This window comes from Alligator mississippiensis, chromosome 1 (genome assembly GCF_030867095.1).
Source record: "Alligator mississippiensis isolate rAllMis1 chromosome 1, rAllMis1, whole genome shotgun sequence".
Classification (NCBI taxonomy): domain Eukaryota; kingdom Metazoa; phylum Chordata; order Crocodylia; family Alligatoridae; genus Alligator; species Alligator mississippiensis.
This window is the reverse complement of record NC_081824.1, coordinates 183,569,577-183,587,424: the sequence shown is the minus strand read 5'-3', so window position 1 is coordinate 183,587,424 and position 17,848 is coordinate 183,569,577. Positions and strand designations below refer to the sequence as shown.

The 17,848-nt window shown below is 41.1% G+C and overlaps 1 protein-coding gene across 3 annotated transcripts in view; it reads right to left on the bottom strand.

The window, feature by feature from the left end:
* Nucleotides 1-11,783: 11,783 nt before the first annotated feature.
* The window catches only part of PFN3 (profilin 3), a 7,620-nt gene continuing 1,555 nt past the window's right edge, over nt 11,784-17,848 (bottom strand). Inside the window, exons 2-3 of one of the 3 annotated variants that reach the window (XM_059717743.1) lie at nt 15,921-15,977; nt 11,784-15,631 (exon numbers count right to left, since the gene is read on the bottom strand). In XM_059717743.1, coding sequence (XP_059573726.1) covers nt 11,872-12,285 — 414 coding nt within the window. In that variant the 5' untranslated portion in view covers nt 12,286-15,631; nt 15,921-15,977 and the 3' untranslated portion in view covers nt 11,784-11,871. The remainder of the gene's footprint in view (nt 15,632-15,920; nt 15,978-17,848) is intronic. The other 2 variants (XM_059717744.1, XM_006277389.4) reach the window with 2 other exon arrangements.

Genomic DNA, 17,848 nt, shown 5'->3' with positions numbered 1-17,848 from the left:
TCTCAGGTTTCAGTACGGGCACTGATGTTGAAAATAGAGACATAGGCAGGACAGCTAATAGGAATGAGGAATGAAGCACTAAAGCAGTGGTTTTCAACCTTTTTAGATTTGAGTTACCCCTCGGTAGACCCCTTGGATATGCCAGCTCTTAGTTTTCACTCTTTTTTTGACCGTAGAAAAATAATAGCACAATTCTTCTGTTGCAAAGAACTCAGAAAGACCACAACAGGTCAGAATGTTTTTAACACTAAGAATTCCTATGTGAAAATCCTGGGTTTATCTTGTCAGTCATGTTTGCACACCTAACAGTGCTAACATTTTGTGGCACCCCAAGGCACCCTTGAAAGGATCTTGTGGCACTTGAGTTGCTAGGCACTGCGCTAAAGGTTTTCTGAGTGGGGGAAGGGATGGTAAATGAGGTGTGTCTTAGTTTTTATTTCATGTGTGTATTACATATGCAGTGGGCATCTACACAAGACACTGTGGTGCAGTAGCAAGGAGCTACTGTGCCATATCTCATTGCTACTGCGCAGTCATGTTGCCAGGCAACAGTAGTAGTAACAAGCTACTGCACAGTAGTTTGGTGTTACTGTGCAGTAGTGTTGGGGAAAAAAACATGGCGATGGTACTGTGCAGGAACGCCAGTTACTGTGCAGACATTTAGTACTGCACAGTAACAACTGCGCAGTCCGCCGCATATGTAGACATGGGCAGTAAGCAGTTCTTATCATTCTAAATACACTGACTGTTCATTCATGGATAAACTACAGAGTACAGACTGTTTATCACAGGGACTTTCCACAAAGGTAAATATGAACTTTAGTTTGCAAACTATTAAGCATGACGGTAATTGAAAGGTGAGCACTGATTCTTGTCTACTAAAGGCTGGCTTCTATGTTACTGGTGCAGCTAGTTGTATAGAATAGACTCCTTACGATACATTTTCAAATGGATTAAGATTTTAGAAGTGGGCTTGGAAAGAAAAAAGGCTGAGGCTTATTGGTAAAAGAGACTTATGCTAAACTGTGTTTCTAAAATGGACCAAAAGCAAATAAAAAAGGAGGGGGTAGGGGAGAGGAAGATAAACAAACAACTGATACTGCTGCCATTAAGTTGTCAGTGTTTCATGTTAAGAATGTTTTTCTCTTAAATCAACTCACTCACATTTGCTGTTTTTTCCAAATTTTTGTCGTCTATCAGGGTTTCTCATCAATAACTTTTTTTTCTTTTTTTTCACTTTGGTGCTCATGAATTCAGGCCTCATTCTAAAGCATCTGGAACCACTTCTGATTGCATTTTATGTCTTTCTTTGTGCTATGTTACACCAGCATGCCTACAGCACATGGTGAAATTAAGTGAGGCTAATTTTAGTTACTGCAAAGTGCACATGGCTCCAGCTGTTGTCAATAGGAGGTGTAGTCACTGAAACAAGAGGTAACATCGCTTTGGTCTTGGTTTTGGTAATTTTTGAGGACATTGTAGGAGAAAATAATGGTTGTAGGAAATAGTCTTGAGTCAAGTGATCACGTGCTTACTAATTTTAACAATGGAAAAAATAAAAATAAGTTTGGAACGAAAGGTTTTGATATTGAAAAGTCAGTTTTGAGAGATTAGGGAGACTACCTTGTGTAGTAGCTGTAACAAAGAGTGTAAGAACTTGAGCGTGGAATTGACTTGGAACCACTTTAATTTTAAAGTTGCAAATGCTATTTGGAACTTTTTATACTAAAGGAAGGGGGAAAAAACTTACACAGAAGGGCCCCAGACCAAACTGATTGAAGAACACCTCCAAAAGGTATTGGATGGAAACCTATGAGGAATAGGAAAAGGGATTGATCAGGAGAGAAAACTTGTCTAGAGGTCAAGAAGTGTGGGGGTGAAGTGACATATATCAAAAGATAATTCAGCTTTTCAAAGGTGGTTTAAATGAACAGTAAAAGCTTTTAGTCAATAAAAAGAGAACAAGAAAAGTGTGGCCACTATGCAGTTAGTATAGAGTACAGATTAAAGATCTGAATATAACCCACAACTAAATGAATACTTTACCTCATTTTTAGTAAGGGCAGTGATGTTGAACATGAGTATATAGGGTAGGATGGCTAATAGAAATGAGGGTATGGAAATGAAATTACTGCAGCTGAGTTAGAAGCAAAACACAGGGCTTAATGTGCTCAGGGAAAAGGAACTAGATATTCTCTACCCCAGAATTCCGAAAGGATAACATGAAGTCACAGGTCTGGTAACAAGGATTTTTATTAAATCTCTCAAGTTGGGAATGGTACTGTGTGACTGGAAAACAGCAAATGTAAAACCTAGATCGAGGAAATGAGAAAGATAGAGAGAGAGATCCAGACAACTACAGATCTGCTGGTCGGGCATAATTTAGAACAAACTTTGAAGAAAAGAAAAATTAAAGCTATGAAGAATGGGATAAAATGGAATTAGGGCTTACCAAAGATAGATGATGCCAGACTGACCTGATGCTTTTCTTTGAGGACATATATCAATTTCTACTTAAGAGAAATGTGAGAGAGAAGGGGTTGTCAGTCAAGGGAAATTTTAACCATATGATGAGGTGCTATTTGGGAATTATTTGTAACATTAGGGCTGAGTAGTGAAACTGTAGAAAAAAAAAGGTAAGGAGCTGGCTAAAGGGGACATCACAGGGGTTATGCAGAAGGCTGGAAAGGTTACTAATGGAGTTCTTCAATGATCAGTTTTAGAATCAATCTTATTTTCATTAATTACCTTTGCAGAAAATGTAGAAGTATGCTAATAAAATCTGATGGCCAAATTTGGAGGCATTGTCTAGGAGCCTTGGAATATGATACAGGAAGAACTGGATGACCTTGAGGAATAGAGTAGTACAAACGGGTTGAAATTTGATAGTACAGATTGTGAAGTCATGCACTTAGAAGCTAATAAGAATTTCTGCTGTATGCTGGAAAATGACAGAAAAGGAGAAGCATAATGTTCAATCACAGGATGTGATGATGTCAGTCACAAGGTAAATGTGATCCTTGAATATATCAAGTAAGGCATTTCCTGAGGAGGTTTGGTACAGGTAGGGAATATTCATGCTTCAAGGCGTTGGTTAGACCTCATCTGGAAGATCTTTAAGAAAATGAATTTACACTGAAACGGGTAAAGAAGAACTACTAGAAAGGTCAGGGGAATGGAGAATTTGTTTTGCTAGAGGACACAAGATTAGCTTGTTTAACTTAGCAAAATGAAAACTAAGGAAATATAATTTCCGTCTATAAATATGTAAGAGGAAACAAAAGTAAGGGAGAAGAGCTGCTAAAAGGCAAAGTTGGCACAGTGCAAAAAGGGTATAAACTGGCCACAAATAAATTTAGGATGGAAATTAGGACAAGGTTTCTAGGTCTCAGTGGTGTAAGCTTCTAGAACAGCTTCCCAATAGGAGTTGGGGAGGACCTTGGTAAGTTTAGGGATGGCATTACATGAGAAGGTTGTCGACTTCAGCAGAGGCCTGAACTCAGTGACCAAAGAAGTCCTGTTCAGTCCTGAATTCCATCCCCTCTCAATTGCTTGAGGCTTGAGTTCTTGTGAGGTCAATCCCACTAATTCTGTAGTCACCATGGATTACTGCAGGTGGAACAGGGCAGACACAATCTAATACTGTTAATTTTTTTAAGTTTTTTTTTAAGGTTTGTCTTAAGGAATTAAAGGGCACAACCCTTTTCTTCCTTATTCTGTCCCTTTCAATTAACGTCCTTTCAGTGTTAGGTACAAATCCTGTATCACTGAACAAAGTAATACCTGCCTAGTCCTGCTCTTCTGGTCATAACAATTTAATTGCTACTAAAACTAGTCATAAAATTCTTATGAAAGATTAAAGGACTTATGATTATAAGTGCTTTCACCTACCAAACCTAATGCAGAGAAGTATTTTATTGCACCATATGTTTAGGAGTGCTCTATCTGAGGAAGGGCCTTGTGACACTGGGACATGAAACTTTATCAGCTGTTTACCAAGCTTCACTAATTACGGTCTAGAGTTCACTTAGATAAGGAATAACCTTTTAGAGACCCTCTGCCTATCTGCGCAAACTGCAAAGCTGAAGATGACTTGTGTCTGTCTCTAGAAAATTAAGTTATCTCTTTTTCTGTTTCAGTTCCCAAGTCCCACTTTATGATATACTGTACCATCTTTCCCTTTTTCAGATAAGATTAGTGCTACAGTCCATAGGCTTCTGCAGGCACCTGTTCAAAGCCTGCCTTGCCCCTCCCCTTGTCCCCTCCCCAACAGCACTAGGGGCTCTAAGGGGTATGCATATTTAATGAAGAGATGCAAGGATTTAAAATGCTTTCAATCCAGAAGGAAGAATATTTGTTGAAGCAATTTCTCATTTGTACATGTTAAAATTTTGTAGCCAGGCATGTTTGGGAAGAGGATTCTAACTGGAACTCCTATTCATGATAGATAGATAGCATTGCTTCTGTGGTCATGAGAACTCATCTTCTGCCATCATACCCTTATAACTACAAATGTGATTTCTGTTCTTGATGGCAAAGCTTAAGAAAACAGATACCAAAACCACTTCCAGCCATTGGCTTCCAACACAGGCACTTAGAATAATGCAGGGCCTTTGATCATTGTGAACAACATGCAAATATCTAAATGAAAGCTGCATTAGCAGATTGAGAACATTGTTTGGTCTTTGCATTTAGGATTCACTAGGTCCAGTAACCCTAACCTAAAGGCATTTGTCCTTGACTGCCATCTGGTGGGAATAACTCAACAATCCCATGCTAATTTAGCAATGTTCATTGTTTTGAGGTGCCTCCCTGAGGCTGGGATTTGCTATCTCAAATACAATTCTGCTGCTGTTTCCTGACTAGGGAGACCAGGAAGGTAGTATGTTATGATTGAGCCCTTGTTCAGAATCTATATCAAACTGTTGCACTGGATTGTTTCTCTTCATATCAGCAATTTTTATCTGTTTGAACTCTCTATGTCAAACTTCCAGTTGTTTTAAATCAGTTGTTCATTTTTTGGCAGAAGTGTTGCCAGAAGTCTTAATTTTTTTTTAAGCATTAAAAAAATGCATTGCACTTTAATCCCAGGATGTAGTGGGGCTTTAAGAACATGAATAAATTAAAGCTTCACTGCAGGGAAGAGAGATGCAGTAGGGTTATATTAATTTACATGGAATAAATGGGCCCACAGAGTACATGGTGGTTAACATGACCCAGATGTGTCACTAAACAGTTAAACTAGGTTCATGGTTTCCAATTCAGGAGCCTGCATAGTTACATGACAGATGAACAAAAAAGATGAGCGCTAAAGTCAGAAATGTATTGATTAGGTTGTGTGAGAAAAAGAATCAAAACCAAAATAAACCACTTTGAAGAAAATAAACTATTTTGGTCATGCAAAGCAGCCTATTCAAAATCCCTTAGCTAGAGAGAAGTTAGCTTGTTCATTTCTTATTCTGTCAAACAATCTTTATGGTAGATGAAAGGTTAGTTCTGTTTCTGGAACTTGAGTTGCTGTGAGAATGCTGGTTATTTTTCTGCTTTTGATAAAACAGGCATATAGGGAGGACAGTAAAGGTAGATGTAATACAGTTTTTGTTATGTTCGCAGGATACACGATGTCTCATCAGCCACAAACAGACACTATATTGCAATGACAGCCCTGCACCTTGGCTTGCTTTCTCGGGCTACAACGTCATCTGGGCAGGGTTAGGCGGGCTGTGTCATCCTGTTGTGATGTGCAGTGCAATGCAGCATATCTTAGAACTGAGTGGAAAGCTGAGAGAGAGGAGAGGAAGAAGATAGTTGGGGAGTCAGAGGAGGAAAAACATAGGATCTACTAGCATCAAGTTAGGATGTTTGTTACTCTGGCAGTGAGGGGGCAGGTATCCTCACTCATGTGTCTGAAGACTACATATCATTAATAGAGGACAGTCTCTGGTGTAAACAGAACCTGGCCAAACTTTCCTCTGGTCCACCATTCGGTCCCCAAAGTCTTTCTCTTTGAAGCTTGACAATCTTGTGAAGCAGACAAGCCCCTGATTTCACTTACCATTTAGGCCTAATTTCCAACATGACAGTTTTGGTTAATTGATTTATGGTCCCATAATCCTCTTGTGTGGAATCAGATGGGTGATATAAGTAGACTTTTTTTTTTGATCTTTTGTGTAGCCTTCTTTTTTAAATTAATTGTTGCTGGTTATTATAACATTTTACAAAACTTTCACCTGCTTTCCATGGTTGCGTTCACAGTTACAGTAGGCTTAGTGCACAACATGATGCGTGATTTGAAGTGCAAGGAGGAATTCAGGTTCACAGAGTATAATTTGCTACTCTGGATCCATCCAGGACCCCAGGACTAACACGTCTCTATTATGTGTATCTTGGTGTTCTACTTGGTTCCTATATTTGAAGTGCTCAGAAAGCAAGCCCTTCCTGATTAATTAGCTAGAACAAGGGAGAGAGGGTAGCAGTTTCTACTGACTATGCACAGCTTAAACTGGGATTTTTCCTACCTCTGGTAGGCCTCATTCAACATTTAGGAAAGTGCTAAACTATTTTCTACAAAGGTGACTTGTCCTTGTACTGCAAAATGAGATGTCTGCTAGCCAAAAGCTTTGTCATTGACCTTGTCAACTTTCCCTGAGTGTGCACATCCCTGCTTTAATTTTTCCATCTCCTTCAGTGACACATTTGGCTAACTGGGGTTACAGGAAATAGAGGACATTTTCAATATAATTAATAGGAGTCAGAGAAAAAGGCACAATGTCAGCTAATGTGGGACTGGATATTAGTTTAGAATAATCAAAGTTGTACTGTCTTGATGGCTGCACCTTAACGGGACCTGTTTAATGCTGGTCAAACTAAAAAGACACTCTTTATGAGGCTAGAATCTTGCTAAACTGATGGATAATGAATAAGGCCACATACCAAACGATCTGCCTTTTATTCTAATAAAATAAAGAAACCAGCAAATCGGCATAAGTGATTCCTTATAAAGACAGCTCCTCAGGAAAGAAAACCATTATCCTACTGCTTTGCAGAAGTGTTTTCCATTAGGAGACCTACATTATTAATGACCCTATTCTAAGCCTATAATCACCAATTATTCACCCAAGAATTCTTCTCCACATTTATTTCACTGAGTTCAGTTCAAGTGTGTGACTCACCAAACTCATTTGTTTCCTTGTAGAAATGGAAGCAGTAGTGCTTTTGCCACCTTTACTCCTTTTAAATAAATCTTTCAAATATCCAGGTTGTAGCCGTATTGGTCTAGAGGCAAAAGGAATCAGAACTCATGGTAGAGGTGATCTCTTTTATTAGACCAACTAGGTTTTTGCAAAGAATTTTTTTTGAAAAATTCTAGCTCGTCTAATAATAAAAGATATCACTGGAACCACAAGTTCTGATTTCTTTTAAATATGTTATTTGTACTGTGTTTAGAAGGAAGGATTTGACTTTTGAGTGTGTATGTAATTCTTATCTCCTCTGCCTCAGGTCATGCTGAAAAACATGTAGATCCCTGACGGTGGGATGTTGGAGGTGGGATAGACCCAAGAGTTTAGATCTTAGAGCCTGGGCCTATCCTGCCCTGGATCTTAATAGGCTAGACTGGATATTAGCCCAGGGCTGCTCTGGAAAAGAGATCCCTCATGGGACGGCTACTCCAAAACTGCAGACCCTGGGAGCCTGAGACTTCTGACCTTCCACTTTCTCACCAGGATCCTAAAACACCAGGAGCCCTTGCCGCTAATATATGACTCTATTTATGGCTAGCCAGAGCTTCCAGGCTGCCAGCTTTGTGTCATAAAACACAGATCACCTGTTCTGAGAGCACTGGGGTCTCCAGGTTCCCTGACAAGGAGCCTCAAAGCTCTGAGAGTCTGTTTCTCAGTGTTCTCAGATCTTCCAGACTCATGTGACCCAGGAACTTGGATCTTGAGACCTTAGTTAAAGCATGGTCTTTCAAGCCTGCCAGGCTCCCTGCTGCAAAACCATGACTCAAGAGATTTTGTGAAGATACTCTAGGACACACCAATCTGAATTTTCCCAGTGAACTTCTTCTGAAGTGGAGCCAGACAGAGAGAGAGAGAGAGAGAGACTTATGTTTCAGATATCTGCTGCCCTGGCTTCTGTGGTCATTCTCGAGCCATTTTAACAGAAATCTTCTTCAAAAGCTCAGTTTGAGGGACACCTAGTATGGAGAGTTTCATTCAAAATGGTTAATGTTATAAGCCATTATGTAAGGAAAAGTGTAGGGTTAATTTAGCTAGAGGTCTTGGGACCTGCTCTGCCTGTCTGAGAAATCCAGCAAACTGCAGCTATGTTTTTTTTTCCTGTAACTAAATCAGTTTTTCTGTATGTGTTTGTGCGAATCTCTTTGTCTCAGACAGAATTAATGTAGTGGGCTGATGGATGGCATTGCTACACAGGCATACCTGAAAATGAGGCAAAAACAGATGCCTGTTTAGCTACTGGAGGTATTTTAATGTACGCAATCAAATGCTTAGTAATCTTTATATTCCTTGCAGCCATTTCTAATAAGTGATTTCTGGATTTGTCACAACACAGCAGGAGGAGGGTGATTATGTGGAAGCCATTATTTTCCTTGCTCCCATTGTTTTTCCTTTAGTTCCACCATGCTACAGAATTCATGAGAAAGTCTGGGTTAAATGTAACACAGTCAGATGAGTTCAGTTATACACAGGCTCCTTTAGCTCAGAGTTGAAGGATTTGGGAACTTGGAGCTTGGTGGATTCAGATTCATTCTCTCAATTAATTCCACATGTACTGATGCTGGCCTATGATATGGACAGTGTCTTTACTCAGATCACTGTCCCTTATGAAGGACTTCATGTATCTTAAGATGTAGAGCAACACTTTTTTATCCCATTGCACCAGACAGCTACTGCCATTTTTATGCACAGCATTGTTAAAATGTCCAGCACAAACCAGCATGTTACTCCTTCAAATTCTCATTATGATAAAGCATTTTTAATGCAATGGTCAGGAGCTCAGGTGTGTAGGGATGCCGAGTGCCAGAAAACTGTGTGTGTGTGTGTGTGCACGCATGTGTGTGCATGCATATGTGCATGTGTGTGTGCGCACATACCACACGTGTATGGGTGGCATGCCAAGCTGCTTCTGTCGATGCTGTGGTCTCCTGCACTGCAGCAGCTGCTACCACTATGCAAGATGCCCTTCTAAATCGGTGCTCTTTACCCTTCCCCCCAACACAGTTATGTTAGTGGAAAACAACAATAAATTCTGGAGTTATTTTTCTCCTAGTCCTCTGTGTCTTTTATACTTCAAGCTTTGCAGGGCAGGGACTCTATCTTTGTGATTTGCACAATGAAAAAGACACTGCCAGTGCCTAACAGATAATGTTGGCTCATTGCTTCAAGCTCATGAAAAGAAGTGGCAGTTTTCAGCACACAGAGATGTATTTTCCTAATTTTTTTTCACCAGGATAATAATTAGTGTCATGTCAGTTGCTTGTAATGTCAAGGAATGGGGGAAAGGGACTGTCTTTGTGTTTGTGTTTGTGCATGTGTACTTTTCTTTCCACTGGTACTTACGTTAATTTGTTTTGATTGCTGGTCATTAGCATTCCCCTTTTGGGAAAAACCTTTGTTGACTATATCTGTATTGTAGATTTGTTGAGCGTTTGCTAACATGTTAGAAGAGTGGTTTCCTTGGTACTCTTACTCTGTTCTCATGGGTGTGGTTGCATAATAGGGATTGTTATCTGGTCTTCATTTAATTACAGAATATTACTTCATATTAAATTAGGTTAATACTCCTCAAAGAGCCTGTGGGATTTTTTGTACTTTGTATGTGTTGTAAGTCTTTTTGCATGAGATACCCTCATGTTCTTCAAGAGAGATTTAGAAAGCTGAGTCATCTGATGGGCAGCATGGAAGAAAGATGGGTTGCCATTGTAGGATGGAATTTCTTGACAGAATAGGGAGTGCAGGGTACTGAGTTTGGGGTTGCCTGATGTTATGGGTGGCACGGCTTTGAGGCATGGAGCGTATACTGTACTCAGGTCTACAAGTACCTCAACTACTGTTTGCCGAGCAATGTGCTGGAGACTTGTGGTAATGGTTTGGCGTCTGTTCAATAACTTTGCAGTGCAGTGCCCTGCCTGTCTTGCAAGACCCTGTAACTGCCAGCCTGGCAGAAAGAAAATAAGGATAGCATCTAGTGTCCAAAGAGTTGCCCTTTCTATCCTCTTCCTTTCTTTCATCCCCTATCTCCTCCTAGTGCTATTCAACAGGACAGTGACTCTGTCTAGCTTTGGATGGCTGAGTCCTTGCTCTTAGTTTTCTGGTTTCTGCTTATTGATTCCCAGTCATTCTGCTTCCCCTCATGATGGCCACTGAGGTGTGAACAAGGGGAATGTGAGAAAACAACTAAGAGAGAAGTGCTGTTCTGACTAGTTTCCCCTGCACACCAGACCTGTGTTGGGGAGGAATTAGTGCTGCAGCATTTAGTACAACACTTTGTCCTGGGATAAAATACTTTGTCTCCAGACAAAAGTGATGTTTGCTTGTAGCCACAGACTTCCAGTCAGCCAACAGGCCTGGTAGCAGAAGGCTGCCTAATGTCCTATTCCTATCACAGTAACAGTGGATGCAATGGTAGTAGTGTGTGAAAGAGTCAAATAATTGAGATGACACAAGGTCAAAGATCTTGAGGACACTTGTCATGGGAAAGAAAAGTTTGAATGAGGAATGAGCAGCTCCATCTTCTCCCCTCTGTGCCAGGGACTGGAAAAAGAATATTGAGGGCTGAAAAAATCCAAATTACCCTCCAAAATTACTGTAGAAGGTAGAGTCATTAAAGTATTTTAGGAAGTGTGCAGGTGAAAGACAAAATCTCTGGAAACCACATACAGGCCAGGAACAAATGTATTTGTCCTGGAACTGAAATGTCTCGAGATTGGCAGGTACAAACGTTACCTGTCAGCTGTAAGCTGCTGAATGCATTATCTTTTTTCTGCAATTGATTCAATGATGCTATCCTGGGCCATCTGTTCAGACAAACTTCAAGATGGTCATGGAAGACTGCATGACTGCACTTTGTCCTGGGATAAGATGCTATATCCTGGGACAAATATGATGTCTGTTTGTTGCCACAGACTTCCAAACAGTCAACAGGCCTGGTAGCAAGAGGCTGCCTAATGTCCTGGAATAGTTCAAATTCCTAGTTAACCAGTCTTGTCCCAGTGATACTCTCCCTATGTAACAAATTATGGTCATTATCATTTACATAGCACATGTAGCAGAGGTGCAGAGTTTTGCAGCCAACTCTTCTAGGTTTACACAATATATAGATTACCTATGTTCTGCCCTTAACAAATCCTCTGTGACTAATATGGATAGTAAATGATTAATAAAATTCTATAATGAAAGAAAATGATATAATTTATTTCATTGATTGGCTAATGGAATAGCATAAAAGTATTGAGTATTCCCAATGTCCCTGCTTAACCTTATTTTTAATACTGTTTGTAGGAGCTCTCAAACCTCCTGAATTATAAATTTAGGGCAACAGGGCAAGGGTCTCAAAATAATAGTGGATCAGCTGAAGCTGAGGGAAAGTGGGGCTGGTCAAGGAAAAGATAAACCCTCAGTCAAGATGGCTCAGAGACAGCTGGGTTAATGTTAAGTCTTATGGGAACAGTAAATATTGCTCAGTCCTCTCCCAAAGAGACAGGCAGATTGTTAGTAAAACAACAAACTTCCTCCACCCCTAAAAAAGAGACAAAGAAATGGTTAAGTGAAATCAGGATTTTTTTCCCTTTCTTTTAAAGCAATGAGATTTTCACTGTACTTTCTGCCCAGGAAGATGGTGTCTCTTGCATTAGCTACCTTGGTTTTTCATGCTTGTAATCATCTCGTGCACCTTCTTGTTAAGGGCTCCTCCATGGATTCCCTTTTTACCCATGAGGAAGACTAAGGCTTTGGGGGTCTTGCCAATACAGATGGACATGCTGTCCCCCCCTTTGGTTCTGGCATCCATCACAGCATCTTTGTCCACCAACAGGTTGTCACGGATCACACTGCACTTCTTGCCAGCTATTGTAATCCCAGTCTGCAGGAATGTTTTCCTGTCCTGACCTGTGATCACCCCCACTTCCTGAGGTGAGATGGCAGCAAGCACACCTCCTGGCTTGGAAGCCCACACAGACTTGTTGTCCGAATGCCCCACAATAGCTACATCTTCAATGTTCTTGTCCTTGAGGATGGTGTTGATGTAGCTCTTCCAGTCACCCATCCTGTCAGAATGCCTCTGAAATGATCTCAGCCAAGTATTGGACCTTTCTTTTGTCTTCTGGTCTCTGGGACCTGAGTTCTTTCAAGCTAAGCCTGGAGATCCTGAGCTACAGAGGATCCTGGAGAGTTTACACTGAGGAACTAGAAGGATACAACAGATGCTACTCTTGCTTTACCAGTCAAAGACACCTGTCCCTGTGAGGCAGCTGTCATCTGTTGCTAGGAGTCTCTTTGTGATGTCAGAAGCATCTGTCATCATGGCCTATAGTGTGTATTATGATGTCATATGTCTTAAAAGTAAAAGTAGTTTTTATTCTCTGGATGTCCAAAGATGTTGTTTGCACTTCTCTCCTACCAGACAGGGATGTTCCTATGACCCTCTTTTTCTTTTTAATTAGTGCCTTCAAATAAAATGAAAATTCCTCGATGGTATCTCACAGGACTTGGTGCTGTAAAGGCTGAAAGTAAAAGCATACAGATGTACAGATATAGTAACATAAGATTAAAATGAGGAAGTGCTGTGTCCTGTAGTTGAAGGTGTTAAAAAAATCTTTCAATGTGTATTGGATCTGATTTTGCCCATTGGAGAATTCAAGGGAAGGAATCCATACTCAGAGGCAGAATTCCTCAGACACAAAACTGTCCAACCATCCCCAAGGCCTTTCTGGCCCTCTTTCTATGTCCTGGTCTAGAGACATAATCTCTTGATCTGGAATATCAGAAAAGAGAACAGGACATGCAACATGGTTTACTTATACTTTACAGCTAAAATATACTTTGTTTTTCACAGCACCCGTAGGTTTTGGGGTGGGCAATGAAAAACCTACAGGATTTGGGGCAGAAACTCATTAACATGAGTTTGCTGTCGCTTCAGGTGGCAACTGAAGTAGAATTGAGCCAAATCAGCTCCTTAATCTGAACATTTCTGAATTTTGGATCTGAATCTCAACCTAATCCAGATTTCATTTAGAGTCCAAATCAAGTAAATGTGGATCAGTTTTAAAATCTTACTTATAATTCAATCAAATTCCCATTATGGAAACATGACCTCCCACATACTTTGTATCAGGAGTCAGGGCAACAGGCAGGAAAAATTACTCCCAGCTGGCCCTAGTTACCTTAGTGGGGCTGGCAGCCAGTGGGCTAACTACTTTCACCTGGTCCCACTGCCCTGCATGGTTGTACCTCCCAGTTTACAAGCAGCAAGTTTTTCTGCTCAGCAAGTTAATCAACAGGACAGATATTCTGTTTAGTTTTGGATGACTGAGTCCTTGTTCTTTGTTTTCTGGTTCCTGCTAGTTGATTCCTCTGGTTCGTGGTTCTTGACTTTGCAGTTGCCCATGTCCTAGTCTTTTACAGCTGGCTGCTGCTGACCACTTGGCAAACACCTCTGGTTCAGATCTGGCTTCACCTTTTTGGCTCTAGCTAGGTGGCGACTTATATCAAACCTTGGCATCCTGATCTTCTTGCTCCTGATCCCCTGGACTTTGAACTTTTTCTGTTCCTGACATTGTCTGCTTCTGATCAGCTGGATTGTGACACTCTTAGGGTCAAGCCTTTTGTGTCCGCATTGAGGTCGTACCCCTGATATCATGTCTGAGCCAGTCAAACTTTCTCAGTTCCCTCATGTAGTGGCAATACCATCTGAGCACTTACATAGCAGTGCCACATTCATACCAATTTTAATATGTCCATCAAAGTATATTTGATTATCCTTGGAAAAAATACATAAATGATATCAGTGTTGTGAATTCATAAGTGATAATTCTTATTTAACGTCTTGAAGAAACCATTTATGAGGATTTAGGAACAATTTGTAAAATCTTCAGTTCTGGCCTTTTTCTTCTGTTTGCCATATATTTTCAGGTGGGAATAGTTTAACCTCTTCCAGGTAAAAATTGATTTTTGTGGGTGCATGTGTGATGGGAAGGATTTTTGATGTGTTCTGTGCCTCAGGATAGAACTTCACTGGAACCTCCAGAACGCTCATTGTTTTTGAGGAGAAGACAGTTGTTCTAAGCACCTCAGAAAGTTTAAGTGCCTGAATTCACATTTCTATTAAAAACAAACCAACCTACCAAAATGCTCGAGATGCTTAGAACTAAAAACAATTACATATAAAAGGCATAACATGTTCAGTATTTTCTAGTCCATACTTTTTTTTACTGATGCTGCTTCTTGAGCGGAAATTTTGATTGAGCTCTGCAAAGTAATGCTCACTTCTTTTTCCTAAACATTTACAATAAGAAATTATCTCCATGAATCATGCAGATAATTCCTTTCAATATGCAGTATCCTAAATTTGTTAACAATGAATTTAATCTGCTATCACTAGCTTGGTTGGGCCCCTCTGAAGTTTTGTACAAAACTCATAATTAATCTGAATAGGTTTGTTTTATTTGCAGATCTGATCCCTGGTCACTCTTTCCCCACCCCCTCATAAACATTAGTTTAGATTAATTTAGTGAATGATGGTCCTAATAAAATATATGTTAATAATCATGTATAGGATTATGCGACCCACTATTCATATTTTGTCAGGTTGAAAATTGAGAATTGATATTCATGCTCTTGTTTTCTGTCTCCTGGCCAGCATTCTTTGTTTCTCCCATCCCATCTAATGGCTTTTTAAAAGGCCTTTGCCAAAGGCTTTTGGATAGTCCAAACAAATTGTCAGCATTTTTTTTTGCTTGTCTATGATATGCCATGAACAAGAGTTCAGCAGGGGAGGTATACATGCCTGTCTGTCAAGTGGCTTACGGAGAGAAGTATCAGCTGTGGTAGATGCACAGACTACATTTCTGTTAGAAGCCTGGTCATATAACTGAATCACTATACTGACCATATTTCTGGATATTGACTTGTGGATCTGATTACTGAGGCAATGCATACAGTCCTGAGGCAGGGGCTTGCTGGGCAATGAAAGTACAATGTGAGCAAATAAAGTGTCACGTGGTAACAGAAGCATTCAATAGCAAAATAGGATCATAGGAAAGTAGAGCTAGAAGGGACCTCACTCATTGCTCAAGGTAGGATCCTTCTTGACTAAACCATCCCAGCCAAGTGTCTGTCCAACCTGTTCATCAAAACTTCCAAGGATGGTGATTCTACAGTTTCTCTAAGTAGCCTGTTCCAATGGCTCCCCAACCTGTTTTGACCGCTCTCATGGTCAGAAAGTTCCTTCTAATCTCCAGTCTAATTTCCTTTTTCTGCGTTTTGAGGTTTGTGACAGGCATAGAGCCACAAGGAAAGACTTATCTCGACCAGGTGAGGAGCAGAGCCGGCGGAATGCCATGCTGGAACAGAAGCACGGTGAAAGTGAAACTGCGGCAGGGAAAAACACAGCACTAAAAGAAAAAGAGAGAAGGGAACAGCGGAGCTGGGAGGAGCCAGGGCCAGCTCCCGCATTGGTGTGGGCATGCTTTATGGCAGCATGCCGGTGCCAATTTGCCGGCCGGCCCCCTGGGACTGGGATAAAAGGCCCAGTGGAAGAGCAGCTCGGGGGATGGAAAGTGAGTTCCCCAACAGGCCCAGAATGGCCTGGAGCAGAACAGAGCCCCACTGAAGGGACATGGTGGTTGCCCCAGGAAGGGGCCTTCAAAGATAAACAGAGCCATACAAGGGTCAGTGACTTACCTGAAGAAACACCGTGGACTCCAAATATCTCCCACCCAGATTGGATCCAGACGAGACCTGAAGGGACAAGGAGAGATGGACATCTTAGCCGTGGTAAGTATAGAGCCGAGAGAGAGAGAGAGATGCTGGGAAGCAAGGTAACCCAGGGTCAGAAAGACACTTAGGTGGGACCAAATACAGTCAGGGGGAAACTCAGATGAGATAACATCCAAATCCAACCGACATAAATTCAGAAGGCCAGAACACCAGAGTCTATACTGTAACAGAACTAGCAAACCCAAAACAACATCTTTGGTTGGCATTAGGTGGGGTGTAGGGGAGGCGGAGCCCCAAGCAGGAAGACTATTTGGGAAGACTGAAGGAAGGCACCAGGAAAGGCGGGACAAACTATCTTCCTCCCAATCAAAATAATTCATTCTAGCAAGACATGGCAGACAAGACCCCCTGGGGAACCTTCCAAGATCTGACCCAGTAACAAACTGTCTCTTCCTCAAGCAACGGTGAAACCAGAAAAACCCATACAGACAAGACGCATGGGTGAATGGCACAGGAGACTACAAGGTTGTTGCTTCTAGTCATGTCTCCTAGAAAACAGAAAGTTTGGAAAAATTGTCTTTGCTAATGCCTGGAGAGAGAAAACAAGGAGAAGGAATCCAGTTAGGGAAGCAGTAGATGGAGAGATTGGAATAAAGTGGGCTCCAGGCATGGGCAGATCTAGAATTTTGAAAGGGGGAGTGCAGATGATGAGTTGCATCATCACATATAAAACAATGCATATTTTTCTCCAGTTAAAAATAAACTAGAAGTTTTACTAATAGGTTAGGGGCCTAAGGCTGCATTTTTCATTTTACGATTGAAGCAAAAACAAATATAACTTAATTGGAATGAGTTAAACACAGTATACAGGGCTGTGAAATAGGAGATTCATGAACAGGAGCAGTGAACAGACAGCAGAATTTCAGAACAAAGGATAACCTGATTGGTGGGACATCAAGACCATGAAAAAGAAGAAAGTGTTATTAATACCTATGAAATGAAGAGTTTAGAAGATATCAGGTAGATTATAATGAGCCATGAAGTGAAGTGACTCCCTCAGCACTGCCTGACTAGAAGTGTTGCTGCCATGGCCAGGCAGTTAGTTTTAAACTATGGATGGAGGAGGAATCAAACGGGGCAGTGCACCCCACCCCTGGATCTTCCCTGGCTCTGGGAGAGCCTCAACAATTCAGTGGAAACAGAAGCAGGAATCCTTCCCCACCAACAATCAGATCCTCTTCTTTTTTCATTTGCAAAAAATATCTATTTCTATATACATAAATAAATAGATGTATACCACATTACCTCTGTCCTGGCCATAAATCTATGCATACCACAATACCTCTGTCTCCTACGACTCACTTGACAGGCCAAAGGCCATACACATTCCCGTCACAATATCCGCACCGCATCCTGCATGCCCATCACCCTTGCCTGTCACAATGGTGCAACCTTGCCCATAACCCTCCCCTCACATTCCTGTCTACTTCCCAGTCCTTTCAGTCTTTGCTGTCCTCATCTTCTCTTGTTGACTCCGCCCATCTCTGTCATTGCCCTTGTCCTTGTCTTCATCATGGCTTTCTTCAGGGGTCCCATCCCTGGACAGTCTGTGCCAATCCACCACATCCTCTGTTACAGATGCCGAAAGGTTTGGGTTCTACCAGAGATTTATTACGTTCTCTTGGGGCCCTGCTTCAGTAGAGACACATATGTGTCATGAGTTGCACAGTGCTCCTAAGAGATGGCATACTTTGCCTTTACTTCATGTTGCCCCTGTGTATCAGCTCAGTATAGAGATTTGTCATAGCCAACTTATACATCAGAAAATTAAACATTTCAGTGAACCTCAGTGAGAAAGAAATAGGCTGGTGTCTGCTAGCCTGACTGAATAC